The sequence below is a fragment of the Nipponia nippon genome, unplaced genomic scaffold (genome assembly GCF_047370975.1).
Source record: "Nipponia nippon isolate SJK-2023a ecotype South Korea unplaced genomic scaffold, ASM4737097v1 scaffold_5, whole genome shotgun sequence".
NCBI lineage: Eukaryota > Metazoa > Chordata > Aves > Pelecaniformes > Threskiornithidae > Nipponia > Nipponia nippon.
In genome coordinates, this window is record NW_028262369.1 from 84412481 (window position 1) to 84436619 (window position 24139).

At 41.7% G+C, this 24139-nt stretch overlaps 1 protein-coding gene across 7 annotated transcripts; it reads left to right on the forward strand.

Moving 5' to 3' along the window:
* The first annotated feature begins 344 nt into the window (after nucleotides 1–344).
* Nucleotides 345–22839, forward strand: ERCC3 (ERCC excision repair 3, TFIIH core complex helicase subunit). 7 transcript variants are annotated; one of them, XR_015698795.1, is made up of 15 exons: nucleotides 345–451; nucleotides 607–812; nucleotides 2057–2293; nucleotides 2950–2999; nucleotides 4380–4515; nucleotides 4727–4891; nucleotides 5845–6049; nucleotides 7085–7399; nucleotides 8619–8803; nucleotides 12074–12276; nucleotides 15782–15878; nucleotides 16068–16185; nucleotides 17368–17486; nucleotides 18310–18420; nucleotides 19500–19666. XR_015698795.1 is itself a non-coding variant. In XM_087731906.1 (15 exons), exons 1-15 carry the CDS (start codon nucleotides 433–435, stop codon nucleotides 22686–22688), a joined length of 2343 nt encoding a protein of 780 aa, XP_087588032.1. In that variant the 5' UTR covers nucleotides 345–432; the 3' UTR covers nucleotides 22689–22839. The 7 variants fall into 7 exon arrangements, 6 of the variants coding, with proteins under 6 accessions (XP_087588032.1, XP_087588034.1, XP_087588033.1 ...); XM_087731906.1 differs by lacking the exons at nucleotides 18310–18420; nucleotides 19500–19666 and adding exons at nucleotides 21560–21712; nucleotides 22554–22839; XM_087731908.1 differs by lacking the exon at nucleotides 18310–18420 and adding an exon at nucleotides 21560–21696 and having other exon boundaries at nucleotides 19578–19661.
* Nucleotides 22840–24139: the final 1300 nt, after the last annotated feature.

The window sequence follows — 24139 nt, forward strand, 5'->3', positions numbered from 1 at the left end:
TGTACTTAGAAATATATTAAAACACTCTGTAGGGACAACAGTGTGATTTCTCTTTTAAGAATTTTGTATTTTTTTTTTTATTATTTTTTGGTACCTGAATTTCCAATTGGCTTTTTTTTTTTTTAATTGCGCTTTGCGGAAGCCTATATTTTTAATTTATTTATTTTTTTTTTAAAGAAACCCAACCCTGTCTCTGTCTTGCCCCGCTGGTACGTGGCTGTTTCGAGTGCGGCTGCCCGCCGCAGCCGAGGCCCCGCTCCCCCGCCCGCCCGCGCCTCCCCCCGCGGCGGCGGCGGCCCCGGGAACAAAAAATCGACGGCATCGGCGCTGGCCGCGTGCCTCCTCCCTTCCCTTCCCCTCCCCTCCCATCCCGCGCGGCGGAAGTGACGCGCCGGGCGGGCGCTGGCGCGCGGCGGGCGCGGCGCGGCGGCCATGGGCAGGAAGGAGCGGGGTGAGCGGCGCGGGGCGGGCGGCGGCGGCGGCGGCGGCGGCGGGGAGCGGAGCGCGGCCGGGGGCGCGCGGGGCGGGGAGCTCCGCTGCGGGGGGCCGCGGGGCCGGGCGGCGGCCGTGCCGCCCCGTCCGTCGCAGCTGCGGCTCTGCTCCCAGATAAGAAGAAGTCCAAGAAGCGCCATTACGATGACGACGAGGACGATGAAGACGAAGCTCCCGGCAAGGAGTCGCAGGAGGCCGTGCCCTCTGCGGCGGGGAAGCAGGTGGAGGACAGCGGCACCAAGGTGGACGAGTACGGGGCCAAGGACTACCGGCAGCAGATGCCGCTGAAGGCCGACCACGCCTCGCGTCCCCTCTGGGTGGTAGGTGCGGTGCGGCCCGCCCCGCCGGGCTGCCGTCCGCGGGGCCGGGGAGGGCGCGGGCGCCTCCCCCGAGAGCTGGCGGCCCTGCTCGCAGCGGGCTGCGGGCCGCCGCGGGCGAGCCGGCCGCCGCGGGCCTGTGCGGGGGGGGTGCGGGCTGCGGGCAGCCGGCGGGGCGGGGCGGGGCGTGCGCTCTGGGCTTTCCCCCGCCGTGAGGAGGCCGGGCCCGAGCCGCGGGCCGTCCGGCAACGCGCGCTCCGCTCGCCGGCGTCCCGCGAGGGCGCCGAGAAAAAGGGTCTGCGGGCGGGCGGAGGGAGGCCGCCCCGGGGCCGGCCTCGCGGCTGGGCCGAGGGGAGGTGCGCTCTCCTCCTGCTGCCCGCGGCGCCCAGGTCGGGCTGTGAGCAGCGCGGCAGCGCCGCCAGCCGCTGCCCGGGGCCCCTCGGACGGGCCAGCTGAATTGCTGCCGCCCCGGCAGCCCCCTCGCCGGTCCCCTCTCCCTCGGGCATCCCTGGCTGTGGCCGTGCCACCGACCGGAGCGGGCAGCGGAGCACCTTAAGCCAGGTGTTTCCAGGAGGGAGGTAAAATGGCTTGTGGGAGCGACTGCGTTGGCTCAGGATACAAGCGGGATCTGTTGTTGCAGTGTCACGGCAATGGGGTTTGTACGTTGGAAGGAAACAGCCTTAAGGCAGGCGGGTCTCGTCTTCCGTAACTGGTACCGCTTGTTTTCTCTGCCTGCCCAAGACACGGCCGGTCGTACAGGCGTGTGGAGAAGAGGTGGTTGCCCTGCCAGCACCTGTTCCTGAATGCTGTGACACAACTGCCGTCTCTCCTGCTCCACTCCTTCTGCGTAAAACACATGAGGAGTTTTGTTCCGTTTCAGGGGAACGGGCTGGAAGCTTGCCTCTGCTCAAGCAATTTGCTTAGCATTAAAAAAGAAAAAAATACCCCGACATGTCAGACTGGAAAAGCTTAATCGGTCTGGGCATGGTTTATTCCTAGTGCCATAGAAGGGGCACGGACAAGTCAATGTCTGGACCCTTTGAGAACACTAAAGTTGAATGCTCCTGTGTCTCCTTTCTTTTTCTCATAACTTCGTTGTTAGGGCAAACGCTTTTTTTGAAACCCTGTGGTGCGTTATTACCTAAAGAGCGGGCTGCCTCTATATCGTAACATCTGCTTTATAGGACGTTTCTGATTCTGCTCAACTAACACTGTTGCGCCTTCAGCCTTTCTCTTTATTTCTGTAGGCTCCTGATGGCCATATTTTTCTGGAAGCCTTTTCTCCAGTTTACAAATACGCACAGGATTTTTTGGTTGCCATTGCTGAGCCTGTGTGCAGACCGACCCACATTCACGAGTACAAGCTGACTGCTTACTCGCTGTATGCTGCTGTTAGCGTTGGCTTACAAACGAGCGACATCACGGAATATTTACAAAAACTGAGCAAGACTGGCGTCCCAGATGGAATAATTCAGTTTATCAAGGTAAGACTATTTTATTGGCATTAGAAATATATCTACTGCTACTAGTGAAAGCCTTTCCTGCCACCTCTGCTTAATTGATTTTTTTTTTAAAATCGTTAATTCATTGGTCTTACCGTCTTATTCTATTCTGTCACTGTTTCAAGAGAACAGAGGCTTTATCTTATTTTTGCCTGTTTCTATAGTATATGGCTGCACACGTACTGTTTTCACAAGATATCCTGTGCGGGGTTTATGCCATCTAAAAAGAAGTACACCTAAGCATCTGTGTGCGCCCTTTCAGGCAGTCGGAATTGTATGTGGGGAAAGTTCCCTCGCGTTTGCTCTGGAAGACTATGAGTGTGGGAAGCGGTCTGGAATAGCTGGACACTGTAAAACATAGCTTATCGTATCCTGCAAGCGTCGTCTTGCAGTCTTGGAAGCAGGTGGGAATTGGGTGTAAAAACTGGGTATCTGTGATTGATCTCCTGCGTGAGACGATGCACGCGTCTTCTGAAAATACCTCTTCGGGTTTGTTCCGTAAGCGTAACGACATTGCAAGTAAATGTTTTATGATACCGTGCTTCCCCACAAAGACCCAAAATGCGCTGCAGCAGTTGGTCCCAACTGTCGAATCGCTCTTTTGCGTATTCCTGATGACTGCTCTTGTTCCTCTGTAGCTGTGCACCGTCAGCTATGGGAAGGTGAAGCTGGTACTGAAGCATAACAGGTAAGCGGCTTCTTCCTTAACGCGGGTGGCAGAGGAAGTCCTCCAGATGCACAGCTCTGCATAAATGAGTGGTCTCAGTAGCTGTTGAGTCTTAAAGCTCCCAGCTGAGTGTGGCATCTGTCAATACAAGATCACTTTTTTGGTTGTTGAAAGTATTTAATATGTTAGTCAATGAATTCAGCTTGGTTGTTCCGAGCTACCAGTGGTTATCATTACATTTTTAAAAGTAGGTTGCAAATTTGATATTCTAGCTTGTTTCTTTATTGCTTGGACTTGCAACATATCCGTAACGTTTTCAGATAATTGTTTTGTTCATTCCTTCCTAATTTACGTGAGCCTGGTTAGACAAGTTTTTCTACAGCTGTCCTTCAGCCTCGTGTGTTCCGACCTGTAATCCATTATTCAGGAAGGATAAGCAAATCCATGGGCAAGAGGTGTGTGCTTGTGGCTGGGTCGAATCTGGTTTGTTTTAAACATAGAAGATAATGTTGGAAGGGACCTTGAGAGGTCAGCTAGTTTAGAGCTGACCAATTTTATACAAACCTGTGGTTCTGCGGTAGAGAGAGGGAAGGGAGAGACAGCAGAAACCTGAAGCTACGTCCACACCTTGCTGTGTTTTCTCTTTCTCCTTTTATTTCTTCTGCAAAGTTCTCTCTTGTCCAGCAGCCATAGATGGGCCCTGGGACTGTAATGCTCTGCTCGTGCTGCTGCTTTTTTGAACCTGCTGCTTTGGGTAAAACTAACGCTAGTATTACTCGCAGGTTTTTGTCCTCTTCCGAGGTGTTTCTGAGAATAAGATGTCTCCCATGCCAGTTCAGACTTAAGTCTCTCTTGGCTCACATTTTAACTGTGATCTCCAACCAGCGTCTTTATTGATGAATCTCTAGGGAGAGAAACAATTTCAGGATGTGCTAATTGAAGTTTTTAGATGGCTTGTGTTTTGGAGGTTTTGGGTTTTTGTCTTTTGGGCTTTTTTGGTCCTGTGGGCAGGACTTTAAAACACCACATCCAGTGTTTTCACAGACTCGCCTCAGTTCAGTCTCAAAAACGCCACAGATTACAAATAATATTGCATGTCACAGGCATGTGTGAGAGCTCTCTGTAGGCAGTTCCGCTGGAGGTTTCCCACTCGTGTTATGTTAGAGAACATTTGAGCAAGGTGGATAACTGCAAAGTACATGATGCTTTTGGTACGAGGCTTCTTTTAAAAATTTTGATTGCCATAATTTCGTTATTTTTAAGTTGCCACCCCCAAGATGGGATACTTCAGAGTGCATCTGGGATAGCTATTTTATTTATTTAAGTATCTATGCTACTCTTCCTGTAAGTTATTCAGGTGATTAGTTCATAAGAATGTTTTTCTTTGTTCTTTAATTTTAGGTATTTTGTGGAAAGCACCCACCCTGATGTCATTCAGCAGCTTCTGCAAGACCATGTCATTAGAGACTGTCGCCTGAGAAATGCTGAGGGTGAAGAAACAGAGCTCATTACAGAGACATTCACAAGTAAATCAGCGGTATGTTTGGGCATGGTTTAAAATGGTGGAATTAACATTGGATAAACTGTTGAGTAGTTCGGAGTGATAAAGTGTTTGCGTGTTGTATCAGCATTTGCTTTCAGTCCTGTCACCAATGATCTGTCCCTCCGTAATGAGCCCAAATTTAGCGGGTGGGTGGGGGGTGTCTCTCATGAAACCTCCGGTGGAAATTCCTGTCCATCTCTTTCAGATCTCCAAATCCAGTGAAGGCGGCTTTGGTCCCTCAACGTCCCAGGGAACAGATGCTCAGAATAAGCCGGATGTCCCAGCTGACTTATTTGAGTTTTATGAGCAGATGGACAAAGATGAGGAGGAGGAGGAGGAAACGCAGACAGTATCTTTTGAAGTTAAGCAGGTATGAGTATTTTAGTCTCTACATTTGTGGCTTTGGGAAATGTGCCCGGGACTTGCAAATAAGCATGAGAACTTAATGTAAAGTACTGTGATTCTTTGTTTGATGGGGGGAATTGCTGGAAATCATTAACATTTCGTTCCTTTTGCCTTCCAAAATCTTACAATCTTCCTCTTCAGTACAGAGGGCGGCAGACTGGGTATTGTTCCTTCCCTGCCTGCAGGACTTAGTTCTGTTTGGGTTTGTTGGGGTTTTTTTTCTGTTTTTGTTTTGTGATTCATATTTGCAGAAGAAATGCTTGATGGTTCTGATTTCCTAGCTTGAGAAGGGTAGCTGGAGGTCGGAGCGCAGTCCTGGCTTGACCTTCAGAGAGCTTTTGTAAATTTTCTCAAGTTGTTTTTGGACTCGGTGATTCTAATGATGTCTTACTGGGGAAAACGGAAAGTTTTTAAAAAGATAGCTTAGTAGCTATTTTTTTAATTTAAAAACCCCAAACCAAACCAACAACCTTCTGGTGATCGAATTAACCTGTCATTGTGGTGCAATAACTGCACTACCAGGGTACGAAGATTTTCCAGATAACAGATGTGCAGCTTTGGTAGGTCCTTCTGTGTAACACACAGAACCTTTTGTGTCTGTTTTTGAGCTCTTTGTTGCAGGACTTTAGGGTGCAGTTTAGTCACTGCCGGATAAACAACACATCTGAGATTAATGCGTCATGTTCTTCCATCTGTCTAAATAGCCCTCTCTAAGAGCAACTGTTATTTAAAATGTTTGAGGGGGGCGGGGGTGGTCACAAATAAAGTTTTTGGAATAAACTTTAACTCTTGCGGACTTCGTGAGCATAAAAGATAAATGTGATTTCACAGGGCCGTATATAATCTGGTTGTTTGGAAAAAGAAAGAATTAAGTCAGACGTAGAGAATTGACCATCTGAAGCTTTGTTTCCTCTTCAGGAGATGATTGAAGAACTTCAGAAGCGTTGTATCCATTTGGAGTACCCCTTGCTGGCAGAATATGATTTCAGAAATGATTCTGTGAATCCCGATATTAATATAGATCTGAAACCTACAGCGGTTCTCAGGCCCTACCAAGAGAAAAGCCTACGGAAGATGTTTGGAAATGGGCGAGCCAGATCTGGTGTTATTGTCTTGCCATGTGGTAAGTTTCTGGGTTGGTATTTAGGGGTTTTCTTCTTTATTCGCCTGTAGAAAAGTAACTTCCAAATATGACAGCTGCTTAGATTTCAAGCAGTAGTAGGGACTGTTCTGGGTACCACAGGCAGAGTCCTGTTGTTTTTCAGGGAGTGGTTGGCAAGGCTGTGGTGCGGGAGAGCCCGGTTGATAGAGCTGTCGGGCATCTGCTGAGCAGTGCTGTCAGTGTCCCCGTAGCGACTGAAGAACTGATTTGTGGTTGGCGTAGCTTCAAATTACCATTCGTGCTTTTACCGTTCCCTCTGAGTCAGCTCTGCTGATCTTCCAGTGAAATGTAAAGCTGTTGGCATTGGAATCATTTGTTCCTTTGTTGGGAATAGGGGAAACTGGAAATACAAATGTGGCACGGGGGCGTGCAAGGAAGAAAAGAGCCTTGTGTGCACAAGTTCTGGGCAGGGGAGCTTGAGAAAGAAGTGAGGAATGTGCAGATTGGGACAACCTGCGGGAAGCAATGGAAAAGGCAGAGAAAAGAGACTGCACGCCAGTGCCCTTGGTACTGGGGATGGAGGAGGCACATGGGAGATATGGCGAGGGCCTGAGAGAGTGTGTAAGGGATGCTGGAAGCAGCGTGAAGGAGGAATGGAAAGATTTAAGGACTTGCTATGTGGGGGAACGAACAGCTGGCGGAGGCAGTGGGATAGGTCACCTCTAGGGGAAGCTTTCTGTAGCCACCTGGAATTTAACATGCTTTTGAAATTAAGAAAGCATTAAAATGACTGCTTCTAATTGGCAAAGCCATTGTTTACAATAATTTTCTTGAGAAAATACAATTACGTGTCAAGTAGACAATCCAGCTGTTTTTTTTAAAGTGAATACTCCATTTCTTTAAGACTATTATAGTAAAGAAGCAACAAAGAATTTGCCCTTAAGTGATTTCATATCCTGTCACAGTTTTCCTGTTTTCCTTTGCTCTTTTTTTTTTCCTCCTACTCCAGTGATATCTGAGAGATGACAAACGAACATCACTCTTCTTCCCCTGCAGGTGCTGGCAAGTCTCTAGTCGGAGTGACGGCTGCCTGTACTGTCCGCAAGCGGTGCCTGGTCCTTGGTAATTCTGCAGTGTCTGTAGAGCAGTGGAAAGCCCAGTTCAAGATGTGGTCCACCATTGACGACAGTCAGATATGTCGGTTCACTTCTGATGCTAAAGACAAGCCCATTGGCTGTTCTATTGCTATCAGCACATATTCCATGTTGGGACACACGACAAAAAGATCCTGGGAAGCAGAAAGAGTCATGGAGTGGCTTAAAAGTCAAGAGTGGGGCCTTATGATACTTGATGAAGTACATACTATCCCTGGTAAGGAAGTGGTGTGCAAACCTTTCATGTTACATACACTGTTAACGCTACTCTGCTTTTTTAGAAGTGGTGGTTTTTTGCTGTCTTTCTCAGATTAATATAGTGAGTAAACCCGTGGCTTAGGGTTTCGAGACAAGTAAACTGCCTTGTTCTCCCTTTTTTTTTTTTTTCCCCCCCTTCCCCCTGATACTACGGAGTTTAGCTGACAGTTAGTTTTCTGAAATCCTTCAAATTAGACACTGTGTTTTTTATAATGGCAGTGTGAAATACAAGTGCCTTCTCCTTCTGTGTAGGTTCATAAAGTGCTCTTAAGATACCTGAATTACATTTGTATAATCTTGCTGTAGACAAATTTGAACAGGAGAGGAATTCATCTGCCTTCTTTTCTTTTGAGATGTAGTGGCACTGTAGGCTAGATTTTAATATCTATTTCTACTCAATAAAATATGAGTAACCATAGTGATTGCTGTCTAGAAATAGATGTTGTATTTGAAATTACTAGGTAATTGAGATATATACTGTCGGAAAGCAATAATGTAGTATTAAAATGTCTGTGGAATAATCCTGGCTAAAAATACCACCCAGGATTCTGTTAGCTGCTCTACCTTATTCTCATGATTTCATTTGAATGTAATTTGGTGTCTACAGAAATGATGGATTTCAGAAGTAGACCTTGATGATTAGCTGCTATTTTATCGAAGTAGCATATTGCTGCCACCGTTCTTTCGCTTCTGGTCTTTCTTGGTTTCATAAAAATTAAGGTATAGAATCTCCTCTGTATCTTCAGGTTCTGTGATTACAGGATCCCTAGCAATACTAAAGATGAGTAATCCTGCCATATATTACAAGTCCTGAATGTGGCAGAGTCAGCCAAGAGTCCTCGTGTCATAGTTCTTTCTATGAAATGCTATATGACCTGAAACAAGCCATGTAACCTCTGAGTATATTAATTTTCTCTTGGGAAATGGCAAATAATACAGATGCCAGAAGGTTTACTGAGATTTTCAGAGTACACTGAAAATGTAAACTAAAGCTGCAATCAGTGTGAAGTTTTGCTGTACCGCAGATTTGTTAGAAGTGTATGTGAAATGGGGTAAAATTTCCCAACGCTGTGCTTGCTTTGTGTTCAGGAGTTGTTGAAAGTGTTTTTTAAGTTGCAGTATTTGTCTTCTAAATCCATGCAGGAAAGTAAACAGAAAATTTGTCTTGCATTTCTTAGCAAAAATGTTCAGACGTGTGCTCACTATTGTACAAGCTCATTGTAAACTGGGGCTGACTGCTACCCTGGTCAGAGAAGATGATAAAATTGTTGACCTGAACTTCCTGATCGGACCAAAGCTCTATGAAGCCAACTGGATGGAGCTGCAGAACAGCGGCTACATTGCTAAAGTCCAGTGTGCTGAGGTGATGCTCTGCTTTTTGGTACTACTAGTGTTTATTTAGTATGCTTATAACTTTTTTTTTTTAAGGAAGATGTATAAAATTTTAAGTATTTAACTGGGAAAAACAGGTGCCCTTATGACTTTTCATTTGCTTTGTCGCTTAGGCAAGGCTGCCTCTGGTCAATATGAACATGTGGCAAATCCAGTAGCCACGTGTTCTTGAGCCACATGTTCTCCAGAGTGACTTCAGCACTCTTTCTCTTTGGGGGGTTTGTGGTGTTTGATCAGCTGTTTCCAAGTCAGCATTTGGAAACGTGGACAGCGGTTGCAGTACTGTAGGCCTAGTTCGATGCAGTGGACATTGATGTTGTCTGACTTGACTTTGTATCTTAAGCTCAGTTCTCTGTGCTAGCGTCACATCGTAACATTGTGTTATGATGAGTGTAACATCAGGTGGGATGCTGAAAGCTGCTTTTTAGAGACTTCAACTGGTAGAGCGTCTGTAGTCGTTTGAGGAAAATTCTTGTAACTTTTAAAACAAAGAAGGATAGTAGAAAGTTTTTTCTAAAAAAAAAAAAAAAAAAAAGACCTGCTTATTTCAACCTGAATGCACGAGGGTGAAAATTGACAACATAGAGCTGGATCTTACTGTCTCTTTACGATATAATGGCGTGTGACCTCTGTTCTTTCCAGCATGTGGATGAGAGAAAAATCCAGTATCAGAGAAGTGGAAACCTTTCACACAGGCACATAAGAATGTTAAAGTAACCTTTCTAGGTCAGATTAAAGGTCTAAATATATTGTCTCTGATAGTTGTCAAGTAAGATACTTAGAGAAGTATATAAAACCAGGGCAAACATATCTGTTACTCCTCCTCATACTTCTCCAAGCCCTCAATCATTTATGAGCTTTACGTGGTTTCTGTGTAACCATCAGTGGGTTTCTTTTTCGTGAACTTGTCTGGACTCCCATTGAATGGAAGTAAAGTTTTAGCAGCTACAACTTGCTATGGTGGAGTTTCATAACTTAACTGTCTCTTGGGTTTTTCCTGGGGATTTTTTGCTTGCTTTTTTTGTTTGTTTGTTTTTGTGGGTTTTTTGTGTTGGTTTTATGTTGTTGGTTGTTGTGTGGGGGTTTTTGTGGGGTTTTTTTGTTGTTTTTTTTTTAACCTGTCTTGCTAGTTTCATGCAATTCTTCCTAGCTCTGGTACTGGAATAAAAGATGCAGGTGCAGGTCAGCTGTTCTCTGTTTGAACTTTGTGTAAACTGGAGGTTATAGAACTGGAGGTTATAGAAGGAAAACAACCCTACAACTATTTTTAACTAATAGAATGCAAGTGAAGAACATCTAGAAAATAACTAGGTTGAATGGAGAGTAACCAGTCTGCAAACCCAAATTTGACAGTTCAGGCACTTAAGTTAATTCTGCCTTGGGAGCATAATTCTTCTCAGTCCCTGAACTGCCCTTTAGACATTGAGAAGTGAAGCATGGGCTACTGTTGTTCTTAATGATGTGAAAATTCTGCACGTTTATATTCTTTAGGCCAATGTTTTGAAACAACATTGGATGGGACTAGCAAAAGCAAAGAATCAAAATAAGCCGTGTTGATGGCTGGTAAATAACAAGTCTAATACATGCACAGCTGCATTGCATAGTTGTTTGGATTTTCTTGACATGCTGTTGAGAAGTAGCATCTTTAATCAACTTGCCTTATTCCCCATAGCCAAGACGTCTGGTTTGCTCTTTAAGTGCGGTTCTTTCTGGGTGGCAAGAGAGGGCAGTGCTGCTGTCTGGTAAGGCAGGTCATGGTCATTGCAGGTACTACTCTTTCACTGCTCTAAAAGAGAACAAGGAGCACAGTTAAAAAAGCTAAAAGAAGTTTAAAAAAAGAAAACAAGCCTATTCTTTAACTGTATTTTCAGAGTTTTGTATTTACAAGTAATCCCTTTCCCAGCTGCCATACTAAGTTTTTGGCTTGGAGTGCGCATCTTGAAAAATGTAAAAGTGAAAAGATATTAGGGTGGTGAGAAGTAGATTTTATCCATTTCCAGATCCAGAAGAGAGTGCAAATACAAATCAAAATATATTCAGTTTGCTGTGTAGTCAGAGGCATTGAGCAATAGAGGAATTATTTTACTACAATCAAATGTTCAGTAGTCATATCTCATTCTCACTTTGAAGTATTCTCTTCTGATTTAAGAATTTTAAATCTTTCATATAGACAGCATACAATAACAATGGAGCCTATTCAGTGCGTAAATTTATTGGTAATGTAGTCAAGGGATAAAAAAAGCCTCATCTAGCATTTAACTCACTGGAAAAAATGTTTTGAAACAAAAAAAGTAGTTCTTAACAGTACAGAACAATTCAGGTTGTTTAAATAAACTCCTGGAAATTGTCACATAACTTCCTTAGCTGGTTATGAAGGAAGCTTTTCTTTGCAGTATTCTGTTAATTTGTACTGTGCAATGGCTATGGGGGAATAACCTGTATACAGCAGAATGAACGTCTTCTAAATTATACGCACTATGGATAGTGTCATTATATGCTATAGATAGTATGGTTGCTTTGGCATAAACTTTTAAATTCATAATTTCTTCTATTTTTATGCTACAGTAGAAAAATATCTCAGTAAGCCTAGACTTGTGGAGTACTATGATACTTATTTACATAATAAAATAATCGCTTAGGGAAACGTATTGAAAACTTCTAATCAGTCCTAGTGTTTTGAAAGTTGTAGACTCAATAGCTGTTCATTTCAAATAAAGGTCACTCCTTTGTGGGTATATGAAAAAAAGATTGGTAAATTTGTTCTGTAATGAAGACTAAATGTGTCTCTAAGCTTTTAGAATATGGATGAAAATGAATTTTTATGGACAAAGCTTTGACTGCTGTGGCTGGGCGATTACACAGACAGTTTGTTCCCTTAATTATTGCTCTGTAAAAAGTAGTAGCATTCAGTAAAATTATTAAGTATGAAACATAAAGGAAATCTCTCTCAGTAGTCCTGTTCCAATCCCACTGCCTATTTCTGTTGTGAATCTCGCTGCTAAAGCATTTTGGAAGGCCAGAATATTAATGATGTTAAACAGAGCTTGGCAGGGCTGGAGACTGCACCAGTCGGTGCCTTTCATTTTAGTACATAAATTACTGTGTTAAAATTTGTGGCCTGCGCTATACAGAAAGTTATAATGTGTTATTATCCCCCCAATATCTCTTCAGTTCCCACAGGAATAAAATAAACAAATAACAAAGGGTTACTTTGTGTGTGTTGTATGTTTTTTAATTCTAGGTTTGGTGCCCAATGTCACCTGAATTTTATAGAGAATATGTAGCTATCAAAACAAAGAAACGGATACTGCTGTACACCATGAACCCAAATAAATTCAGAGCCTGCCAGTTCCTGATTAAGTTTCACGAGCGACGGAATGATAAAATCATCGTATTTGCCGACAATGTGTTTGCGCTTAAGGAGTATGCAATCAGACTTGGGAAGTAAGTGTCCACAAGCAACGATGGCACGGTTGTTTTCCTCCTTCCTGGAAAATTGCCTTGTAATCTCACAGCTTTCTTTAGATATTTCTTTTAATTCTTTGATTTAACGCCAGTCGTCCTGTATAGAAAGGAGCTCAGGAGGGTGGCTTTTTGGGTAGATTTTATTGGCACTGCAGCATTATTTTGGTGGAGAACCATTTGAAAAGAACCTCTGTTCAGCACTTGCCTGAGAGGAGTTTTCATCCAAGATTTCTGTGAAAGACTGTTAGTATTTCTCCATTCATTTTATTATTATTAAAAGACAGTGGAAAAATGAGGGGCTTTTAAAAATAGTGCTAGAACTATTTTTTTAACAGATGGTAGCTTCCCCTGTCTCTCTGAGATGAAGTTTTTCAAATAAACACTCTGGATCTTTCAAGGTCTTTTGGGACCCAGGGTGTTCCTCTTCAGGTTCTCAAAAGGTCTTAACCTTGTCTAAAAAACCTAAGACAAACTTTCTGGGGATCTGTGCTGTACCAGTGCACTGCCTAGAACTACTGTAATCGTTTACTAAACAAAAGGATATTGCTCCCATGAGCTCCTCAGCTACCTTAAATGACTCCAAAATGAGTGTACTTGCGGAAGGTGGTACGAATAGAGTTTAATGAGGCGTTAGCATCAGCGTGTTTGTAGGATTTGGGGAGGGATGATCAGGGAGAGTGTTTGCCAGGATCAGGCATAGAGCAACTGTTGGGGAAAATAAGCATAGAAGCTGGCCTCATCCTTTCTTTGATGAGCCCAAATAACGCCTTCCTTACTGGAAGCTGTGGGGCAGTTTGACTGCGAATGATTTCATGTCTAGGAATTTCAGCAGTACTTCTTAGCAAAACCACAAACAAGCCTTACACTTTCCAAAATTCATGATCAGTTTTGACTGTAGTTTAACACCCATGTTGTGCTGGCTTGCTGTGACATCAAATAGCAAGCAGAGCTAATGGTGCTGGATGAATTCCAACACCCGTGGTCTCCTTCATAATTTTTTTTTTTTAATCTGTCTGGACAGAGATTAGCTGTAGTGATGCCTCTGGAACGTCTCTAGCAGCGTTCAGTGCACCGCAGAAAAAGCCTTTAGTAAAGGTGATGCTGGGAGGGGGAGCTCGCTACGTAGCACAACAGTTAAGGGGGTAGATGCTGTGGAAGCATACCAGGAGAACCAGTTGAAGAAATATTAGGTGCTTGCTTTTCATGTTCCTGAGTGAATTCTCTGTTCCTCTCATGTACGGAGCTCCAGGTTATATGGCCATCAGCACTAGAAAGAAAGGAGGCTTGCAGTGCAGGATAAAGGTGAGGGAGTCTTTACCTGAACGAGAGAATTTCCTATCATAGTTTGCTATGAGCATGCTGAAACAAAGGGAACTGTTAGTTTGGGCGGGGCAGGAATTACATCTGTTAGGAGGAGAGAGCAGCCCAGTGGGTGCGGTGGTAGTGGCCGAGGCTGGCTCCCCGGCCTGTGCTGGCCCAGCAGGAGGACAGTTCCCACTGCACTTCTCATGACCTGATTCAAGCACGTAGGGTGGGTGGGCTCCCGGATGGAGGGAGAGATGGCCAGGGTGGGTGGGCTCCTCGATGGAGGGAGAGATGGCCACCATCTGGCTGCCTCTGCCGCTTCTTCCCTGACCCCCCCCTTTCCCTTGGTACTGGCAGGGAAAGACCATGCACATGACAGGAATTATTTTGACTATCATTTTGGGGGCCACAGAATTCAAATGTGCTTAGGCCAGCTTTTACTCTGTTGTGAGTCTGTCATTCAGTGTCGTATAGCTCATGTGCTGACTGTTTTTTACTGGTGTTATTAATATGTTTAAGTGGCTGCTTCTGAAGGACTATGTCTCTACGGTTTTGTCAGTTAGTCAGTTCATGGGAGAGGGATCTATCTTTGCAGATCCCTCAAACATCTTTTTGCAGTGAGGAAAAGGGGTCATTTTAAAAAAAAAAAATCAATCTAGCATTGGGTGTTCTAGGTTCAGGAAAGTACTCAGATAAGTGTTAATGAATCCTTGTCAAGTAGGATCAGGGGAGGGGGTAAAACAGAGGATTGATAGCCAGGAGCTCTACGTTATTAAAAAAATGTGTTTGAACCCTTTCTGGTGGCTTTAAGAAACAGAAGGCTTGCAAGTGCTATAGTTTCAGGTTAAATCTGTCACTTAAGTTTTGTTGGGGATTAAAATCATCACAAATATTAAATGAAATTTCAAATAAGGCTTAAAAATATTACTAAATGCTACTAATTGAATAATAATGGTATTGTTTCAGAGTTGACTCATTTGGCACTTTCATTTTTTAGTTGTGTTTTTCTAAAAATCTGGTTCAATACACTAAATAGAAGAATTGGATTAGAGGTGACTAGGATTTTTTGGTAAAAGAAAACATAGAATAAAGTTTGTAGTAAAGAAAGCAAGAGAAGCCGACGCACAGTAATTAGTACTATGCACTGCATGTTCAGCTACCACCCATCTATGTGCAATATTGAAAGTTAAATGAAACATGTGGGGTTGGTTCCTTGTGTTAGAAATAACATATGGAAGTGTGAACAAACTAGAAATTATAGAACTTGATTCCTGTTATTTGGAGATGCTTGTTAATGAGCATTTGGAAAAGCAGTGCAACAGATGAAAAAGCAGTGTCTATGCGCTCCTGCGTGCCTCTCATTTTTTATGTGGGCTTCACCATTTCTAGCTTTTCTTTTTTTTTTTTTTTAACTCTGCTTAGGCAGGAAGAGAACACCCAGACTCTAGAGAGAATCTTGGAAAATTCATGGTAGCCCAAGTTACTCATGAATGTGGGTGACTGAGAGTTTGTGTGAGCCTCCTGGATTGAGATACTAAATGTTCCAGGTGATTCATCATCAAACATTAGAAACCTTAGGTGAAATGCCACTGTGAGCTGCTTGTGGCTGTGGAACATCTGGGACCGTGTTCTCACTTCAGTAGGCCCAGAAGGTATTAGGAGGGGCAAGAGGTTAGCTTCAAAAGCAAAAATAATTTTCCCAGAATAATATCCAACAGCCAGCTTGTGACACTCCGCATATCGTTGATAGAGAAGCCTGGATTTTAAAGTGTTTAAACAGGAAGCAAAGGTTGCAGCCGCCAATGTGCTAATTCAGTAGATCTGAGGAAAAAAAAATCTCTTATTTTAACAGCTGCCATCAGTCCTTCATGTAGGCTTAGCAAATGTATTCAGTCTGTTGATATACAGCTTCATTGGTGCAAGTAATTGCCAAACATTTATAACTGTCAGAATTGCTTTCTGGCAGACTGGGTTGCTGCAAAGGCTTCCACAAACAACTGGGCAGCTGCCAGAAAGAGCCAAACAAGCTAAAAGTAAACTGTAAGCTGTACCAAAATCTGTTTTGTTTTTGTATCGGTTCAATGTGTACACGCTCCCTGCCATGGTATCTTAGTACCTCAAAAGAAATGATTGAGAAATCTTGAATTGATTTAATTTGCATATGTTCTGTTCTTTCCAGACCCTATATATATGGTCCTACTGCACAAGGAGAAAGGATGCAAATTTTACAAAACTTCAAGCACAATCCAAAAATCAACACTATTTTCATTTCCAAGGTAAGTGAGGACATGCAGTGTGTCCCTGTACCTATCTTCAGAGTGAACTTTATTTAAGAGTAAGTTATATGTGCATGTTGTGCATCTGACACCTTTGTACCGCAGATTGCAAAGGTGTAATTTGTATTAAGTCTTTGTTTAAGATATTTGGAAATAAGATACTGCTCAGAGGCTGCTCCTCTGTTATAGGTAGGTGACACATCCTTCGATCTCCCGGAAGCCAATGTTCTGATTCAGATTTCGTCCCATGGTGGGTCTCGAAGACAGGAGGCTCAAAGGCTGGGACGAGTGCTGAGAGCCAAAAAAGGTAAATGAGGTGGTGGTTGGGCTCTGGGCCTCGGATCATAGTATCATAGAGTTGCATAGAAACTGGATGTTCATGATACTTCTTTATATTGTCCTTGGATTATGTTGTAGTCAAAGAGGATATATGCCTGTATACCAGTGAATGAAAATGAAGCGTTTCCTGCGCCAGTAAAGCTTTGTGTCGGGAAAACTTCCAAAGGACGAAGAAAGCTGAAGGAAAATGAACTTTTTGTTCTTTGGTGGTTCTTTCAGTTTTTCATTCCTTGATAATTTCCTCAACATTAAATTGTTTTTAGAAAATCATACTATTACTCTAAAAAACAAGTCTCTAGAAAGCACGTTTTTGATACTGCAGATTACTTACTTTTAAAAATGGGATTTGGTTTCCAGCTAGTTGTGTTTCTGCAAAACATAACCAAGGAGCTCTTTGGTTGGAAAAATGATTCTTAAAACACTTTCTACTTACACTTAAGATCTGCATACACTTATTTTATGTGCAGTTTGTGCTTGTTACAGCTGAGGTTTTGTTTGAAAATGCGAACAAAACCCATGTTAGTGAATTAACAAAGTCTTAGTGAAACCTTGGGTTTTAAAAGAGAACCCGATGCTGTTTGGGTAATAGATCTTCAGGAGTGTAAGTTTAAAAAAAAAAAAAAATGCGCAGCCTGGTATATCCTGGGCTTCAGATAGCCCTATGAATTCTTAGCTAAATATCTTTGTCTCGCCTTTTTTAGTGCAAAAACACTGTAAACACCAGTCTACATTGATAAAACTTTTCCTTTGTGTTTTTCTGTTGAACTTTTTTGACATGTGTTGCAATCCTTGATCTTGACTTTTTACTTCTTCTTTACATAATACACTTAAAAATAATTTTATCTTTCACCTTGCCTAGCATAATAAAGAAGCAGGTTCTTCTCAGAGCACCAGTGTAAGTGTGTTAGTTTACATTTCCTTTTTCATTTTTTCCTTTTCAGCCATTCTCAAGTTAAGAACAACAGCAGGAATTTCCATGCTGTGTACTTTGTCAGTCAGCTTATATAAGGTCTGGGTGCAGCTAAACTTTGCACATTGTTTTTGTGGAGAGACAACTTATTGAAACACCTATTTTCAGTATTCAGCCTTCTTTTGTTCTGGGTTGCAGCGTTCCAAATGGAACTAATCACTCGGTGTCTTTGTCTCCTAGGCATGGTTGCAGAGGAATACAATGCCTTTTTTTATTCTCTTGTATCCCAAGACACTCAGGAAATGGCATATTCAACAAAGCGACAACGGTTTCTTGTAGATCAAGGTTATAGCTTCAAGGTAACTTGTCCCTTCTATTTATTATACTTGTGGCCTAAGAATATAACTTTCATATTTTTTCATGTTAGTATTAGGTCAAATCCTTGCGAATTCCAGTTATGGAATGTATTAATGAAGGTTTTGCTCACAAGCAAGAACTGTTCCATTATTGTTTAATCATCTATATTACTGTGAGGGTAGATACAAGTAGCTTAGTACAGCTTCTAGAAAGGTAAGTATTCTAACTTCAAATGAAGCATCTGCTGGGGAGTGAAGCAGAATGCTACTTCATGGTTGGTTTATAATCATGCTCTTCAGTTGTCCATCCATGCAGGCCTCCTGTTCTACATTATCGTACTGGTTGTGCATAAAGCGTTGTTCATAGGTATTCGTGCCGTAGTGGCCAGCAGCAATTTGGAAAACTTCCAAAACATCACAAGTCACAAATGATTTCCAAAGAACTCCAGTCTCAGACCGGTATTTCACTATGGGGAGAAAATCTTTTTCCTTGTGGCTAAAGACAGCATACAACGGGCAGGATTCATCCATCCTACGTTCGTACATCTGACTCTGGGAATTGTAAAGTTAGGTGTCTGAAGTGTCTAGCAACCCGTTCCAAAAGAAATACCTTTCAGGGATCATTGTCCATGCATTAATCTTCTGCAGTATTTCCACAATGCTGTCCAGAGCCTGCAGTGGTACAGAAAATCAGTGAGGGTGCAGACTTGTTGATACAGTGGTTCTGTGATAGCGGAAACTGGTCTGGCTAATGGAGGTCTTCAGACTGTGCTTATTTAGCCTCCACCAACAGTTTGACCTTCCTCTGGTAATTTTTTCTGCACAGAATGAAGTATATCACCAAAGTCACTGGGTTGAATGTTAATTGATTAAGAAATGACAGAATTTACTGCAGGAAAAGGCTGTTACTGCAGAGTAGAAATCTTCCTACCTACAGGTAAAACATACTCCTCAAACTAGAGAACATTTTCAGCGTTGATGATGTGACAGAGCCATGACTTGAAAGTCAGAAGTTTCCCTTTTGTAAAAGACTTAATGCTGTCTCATTTCTCCAGACATACTTGAAAATCGATCACCCCTTGTACTTCAGTTTATTATGTATCTCTATGTCACCTTCTTCCAAACATAAAATCTCATTCCATTGAAGCTCCTCTATTTCATAGATTTCACGGTATATCTCGTTTATTTTTCTTTTAATCCATGGGCTGCCCCATATGCTCATCTATTGGGTTGTTAAATGCAACAGAGTGTCGTGATAGCTCTTGCTTTTAGGTAGATTATTCCTTTACAAAACTGGAGTTCACTGCTCTGGTTAGAACTCTTCCCAGTAAGAAACATTGCTGAGAAGAAGAATAAAAGATAAGGCTCCCATATCTATCTGCCTTTAGGGAACAAGCTCAAGCTCATGGCGTTGACAGAAACATGCAAGGATAGCAGGAGGTGCCAGGGCAAGCAGCCTCCGCTGGATTGCACTTGAGCCTAGCTATTAAAGAGCTTTTCCTCATGAGGCCCACATGTGATACGGGACATCCCTATGGGTAAAACCTCTCTGAACTGCAGCTATGCTGAAGTAAATAATCGCTCTGTAATCACTGGCCTATTAAAGAGAGCTTTAAGGGGGTCCTCACACCCTAACAGACATCTCACAGTCTTTATTGGTAAAAACCTTGTTTTGCTTTGTAGTGAATGATCAAACCGTAGATCAGTACTAAGCTGCAACTAATTACAGCAAATGCATCTATGTGGCTATAGCCAAGAAGATTAGAGAAATCCCTTTACTTATATTTGAATGCCTTTGATTTTAGAACTAAGAGAGAGGTTAAAATAGAGGGATTTTATTTTGCAAGGAAGACCTAGTCCTAGGAGCTTTGGTGTAATATGGGAAAAAAAGCAGTGCAAGTGGCAGCTGAGTATCTGCAGCAACATTTTAGCTGACCAGTAGTGGAATGTTCTTTATTTGCCATTTAGGAACAAAATGTTAGAAAATCTATTTTCTTCTGTTTGCCAAACTTTAAGCCTTAGTCATAGCTGGCATCAAAGAATAATGAGGCTGGAAGAAACTTCCAAGAAACCATCTATTGTGTTCATTCCAAGCCAGGATCAACTATGTATGTGTCATTACCAGCAGATGTTTGCCTTCTTGTTCTGCCAAATATGGAGACTCTACCTCATCTTTAGGTAATTATTTCAGTGCTGATGTCCTCTCCTTCAGAATTTTTGTTCCTGATGCCTAAATTACTAAAAATTCATTGCTCCTTTAAAAGGGTAACAGTTGTCACTTTTTTTCCTAGGACTTACTTTCTTCTCACCATCTCTCAATAGCTCCGTTCTCTGCCTTTCATCAAAAAAAGGACTGGAATAATATTTTTTTGCTGAATCACTGATTTTGTCTTTGCTTCTTAAATAGGAACCTTGTCATCACAACTTACTGCTTGGAGTCTGATTTTCTAGTGGGTGTTTTTGGTTAGCTAAATATAGTTTAGTTATTTACTGTATTGTGTTTTTATGTAGAGGCTGAATGTAGGATATATTAAATTTTAAACCAATAGCAGAACCCCTCACTATATCAAAGAATTGGGGATAACTTTAAACTTGGCATCTGTTGAACAGCTTAAAAAAACGATGATGCGGTGGGAATTCTTTCCGTTTTATGAATCACAGCACTGTTCTGCAGCCACAACTGGAAACAGGCTAATGCAATTTAAAATTGCTTTTCGTGACTCCTTTTTCTTTATTTTTGAGATGATCATAGCACACGCGCTTCTAAATAAACAAGAAGGGGAACCATAGTGTTCCTTTAGCCACAGAGTAGGACAGGTTGCTTCCCTGAATGGATTCTTAAAGCTAGGACATTTCTCAGAAAGATGTCTGTTTTCAAATTAGAAACTGCCATTGACAACAGCCCACAACACTGCTTATTCGTTCTAGTGTTTCACTACCCTGTTTTTCAATAACAGTACTTTGCACCTAACGCAGATTTGTTTTGCCTTAAGCTGTATTTATATTGTTTTATCAGTCTTTGTGATCAGATCCAGCCCAGATTACTAAGGTAATTAGTTGCTGATTGTGTTGACTCAAGAGATAAGCTGAAAAAGGAAGATGAGGAGGGGAAACATTACATAATCAAGGGAAACGGCTGAATTAGAATGTCTTTCTCAAACCCTCTTCAAGTTGGAAACATAGTGGGAAAACTGAGATTCTCATGTATAAACATATGTTTACCAGAATGCATTTAACTGCAGCAAAAATTTCTTGGGAAATTTTCAAAATACCTCTAATTAAGAAAGCAAGCTGTCTGTTGTGAAGCTTTATAACAACTTGAGAGCTTTTCAGTTCTTCAGAAGAGGTTTTTCAGCTAATGGAGTATATGGCATTATGTTGCCAGTAGATGGCATGTGCCCTGCATCCATGGTTATCAAATGAGTTACTAAGAATTTCAAAGAGAACAAGCCTAACAGTGAAGTTATCTTGTGTCTAAGTACACAAATGTTGACAGAGTCCTTTTGCTCTACCGCTGATGCTTCGTTGCAGGTTGCTGCACTGTCTCTCAACAACTGATCATGCATCTCAATTTGTTAGGGTTTTTTTTCCCATATTGTTCAATGTTTATTGCTAAAATTCTCAGTGTCTGGAAAGCTAGTGGATTATTTTTGTTAAATATAAAGTACTAGTTCTTAAACTAGACAAATCTAGAGCCCACAGCATGAAGCTAAGCTTTCAGTAAATTGAGCATGCATCTGAGATATATGTCCTTTGGTCAGGTTCTTGGTCAAGCTGGTATGGACAGTGTTTGGCTGACATCCTCTGTCCAGACTTTTTCTTTTCTTTTTCCAAATGTTTGTATTTTGCATTTCCAGCTAGAATATAACAAGGGATGTGTGTGTCTGTATATATGTACACCACTTAGCGAGATTTTATATGTATCGGCGCTGTCTGTAGTGTTAAGCTGTTCAGACCATTAATAAAAGTTGAAGGCAGTTCTAAGAGGATATGGAATCAGAAATCCTTGTCTTGGTTTTGAATAGCTAACGCTGAGGAGGAAGAGCCCTCACCTTGTACTGTGCTCTGTTTCTTAGGTAATAACAAAGCTTGCAGGCATGGAAGAAGAAGAACTTTCATTTTCCTCCAAAGAAGAACAGCAGCAGCTTCTCCAGAAAGTCCTACAAGCATCTGACCTGGATGCTGAGGAGGAAGTAGTCGCTGGAGAATATGGTTCAAAGTCAGCTCAGGTAATGAAGAATGCTTTGAAAAGGATGACCACAATGCAACAGAACTGGACCATTCCATTTTAATTCTAATTGTGATGCCATCAGTGATGCCCTAGTTTCTTTGCGAAACAGTGGAGAACAGACTTATGTTTTTAAGCTGCATTAGCACTTAGCTATTTGAGTAATTCACTTGTTGGGCTCTAGAAAGAAGTTAGACATGGAATTCATGTCCTTCTCCATCACATTTGAGGGAGAAGATGACAGATCTATTGGTACAGATTTTGAAGTAAATCTTCTAAGTCACAAGCAATGAAAATATTTCAAAACACTTTTAAGATACACATATGTCAGAGCACATACTCTTTTGTGGTGGCACTGTGCTCCTTGAATCATGCCCCGATTTCCTCATGCCCAGAGGACAGAAGCATAAGGGCCACTTTTGTTCATTTTCAAGAGAAGTGCTATTATTGTAGGTAGTAGTTTGACATTTTCAGGAACAGATATAAGAAAAATAAATAGCCTGAAACGTTTATTGATACGTAAGTTAAAATCAAGCTACAATGTGATAATTAATTTTTTAGGGTTAATTTTTAGCTAAATGGCGTTGTGCTGAAATACCTTAGAGTGGGAATTCCTAATGCATCTTTCCGTATTAAACCTTACCTGTATTTGTGTACTTATGGTGAGTGGCAGGCAGTGACTTTCTTTGTAGAAATTCTTAAGAAAAAAAAACTTCAATGGCTTTTTGGCATTACGGTCACTAAATGAACGGTGCTGCCCAGTAGCCAGTGGGCATCAGTAGCTTAGAGCTGGTCTATCTAATCACATGCTGAGCTCGTGTTTTTTCTCCCCTTACTTGCAGGTGTCACGTCGTACGGGCACAATGAGCTCTATGTCAGGAGCAGATGATACAGTTTACATGGAATACCACTCTTCACGGAGTAAGGCATCTTCAAATAAACACATCCATCCACTATTTAAACGCTTCCGGAAATGATGTCCTTCATGTGTGCGTTTTGTTAAAACTGTGGATCCATGTACCTGTTTCCATAACTAAAAATATGGAGTTGAAATTTCGGACAGGTCCTTTAAAAGACTTCTTTTTTATATGCATCTGTATAGCCACATATTCACTTAGCAATATATGTGCTCTCATGGGTGAATGTGAAAGGAAAAAAGGAACTAAATCTTACCACAGGAAAGATATTATCCAGTGACTGGATCCTGGTTATACCTGTCTGGTTTTCAGGGTAATTAATAGAATTTATTTTTATCAGCTGAAGACCCTTTTTCAGAAGAATTCTGGAAAGGTTTTGTAAATGAAGTTTGTACTGATGTTTGAAATATTATTTATCTGATTATTGTGTCTGCTCAACAAAATATTGTTTTTTGAAATGCTTAAATAAAAATCATTCATTGAGCTGAACAAATCCTGACAGGAGCACTTTACATAATATTTTTAAACTGGGAGCTAATTTATACTTATGACTTAACCTGTCTTAAAATTCTAACAAATTGTTTGGAAATATTTTGATGTTCAAAGATAGGGAGAAGGAGGGACTCTGTTTCCAAAGTAAACTCAAGAAAAGCATTAGTAAATACAAATAAATTCTGTGCTCCGTTTTCCTCATTTTTCTTGCTACTGTTGAGAAGTTGCTGAAATAAAAGCTGTTTCCGTTGTCATTTATATTCTATTTATTAACCATGCAATAAAACCATCGTAACTGCTAAACAGCACAATGTCACTACAGAAGTTATTATTATCAAAAAGCATTTTGACTTGTCATAAGGTGGGTTGGAAGCAGAGGTGTGAAGGAAGGATTCCTGAGTTCGGGGTTTTTTTGTTAATGAAGACTGCGGTATATTTCTAGAAAATTTGAGGAGAGGTGGTGGTGGTTTGTGGCAGAAGAACGCTTTTTAAATAACATCTGCTTAATATTGTAATGGTTATGCTACTTAGTATTGTATTATAAGGTGGTTTTTTTTGCTGAGAGTTTGTAGAGCTTTAGGAACAACCTATGAAATAACATTGATCTTGATCTGTTGGTTTGAAAGAGGTTGGAAGGATGTTGGTTTGAAATAGGCTGGAAGGATGATCTATGGTAGAGCTATCCTGGTTATATGACAAACGTGCTTCAGAAAAATATTGATTCTGTTTCTTACTGGCATAAATTCACAAACTGAGAATATAGAAATATTGGAAGCGTAATTCAGAACACATGGTGCTTGTTTTGAGTCTCTGTATCAGAGTCAGGTAGTTTTGAAAATGGAACTGATCTGGTTCAGTTTAAACTTTGTTTGGTCTCTGAGCCCTACGCCACAATGCGTGGTGCTTTCTCTTGTTCTGAGTCTTCTGCCTCACAAACTGGGACCAGTCATGACAGTGCTTGTGTGGCTTATATGGAAGAGATTAATGTGCAGTATTCTGGTGCTGATTACCTCTCCCCA

Bases quoted from the DNA above. Each gene is read 5' to 3' on its own strand.
- ERCC3 (XM_087731906.1), top strand. The intron at 813-2,056 runs GTAGGTGCGGTG...TTATTTCTGTAG, and splicing joins CCTCGCGTCCCCTCTGGGTG to GCTCCTGATGGCCATATTTT. The intron at 17,487-21,559 runs GTAACTTGTCCC...TCTGTTTCTTAG, and splicing joins ATCAAGGTTATAGCTTCAAG to GTAATAACAAAGCTTGCAGG.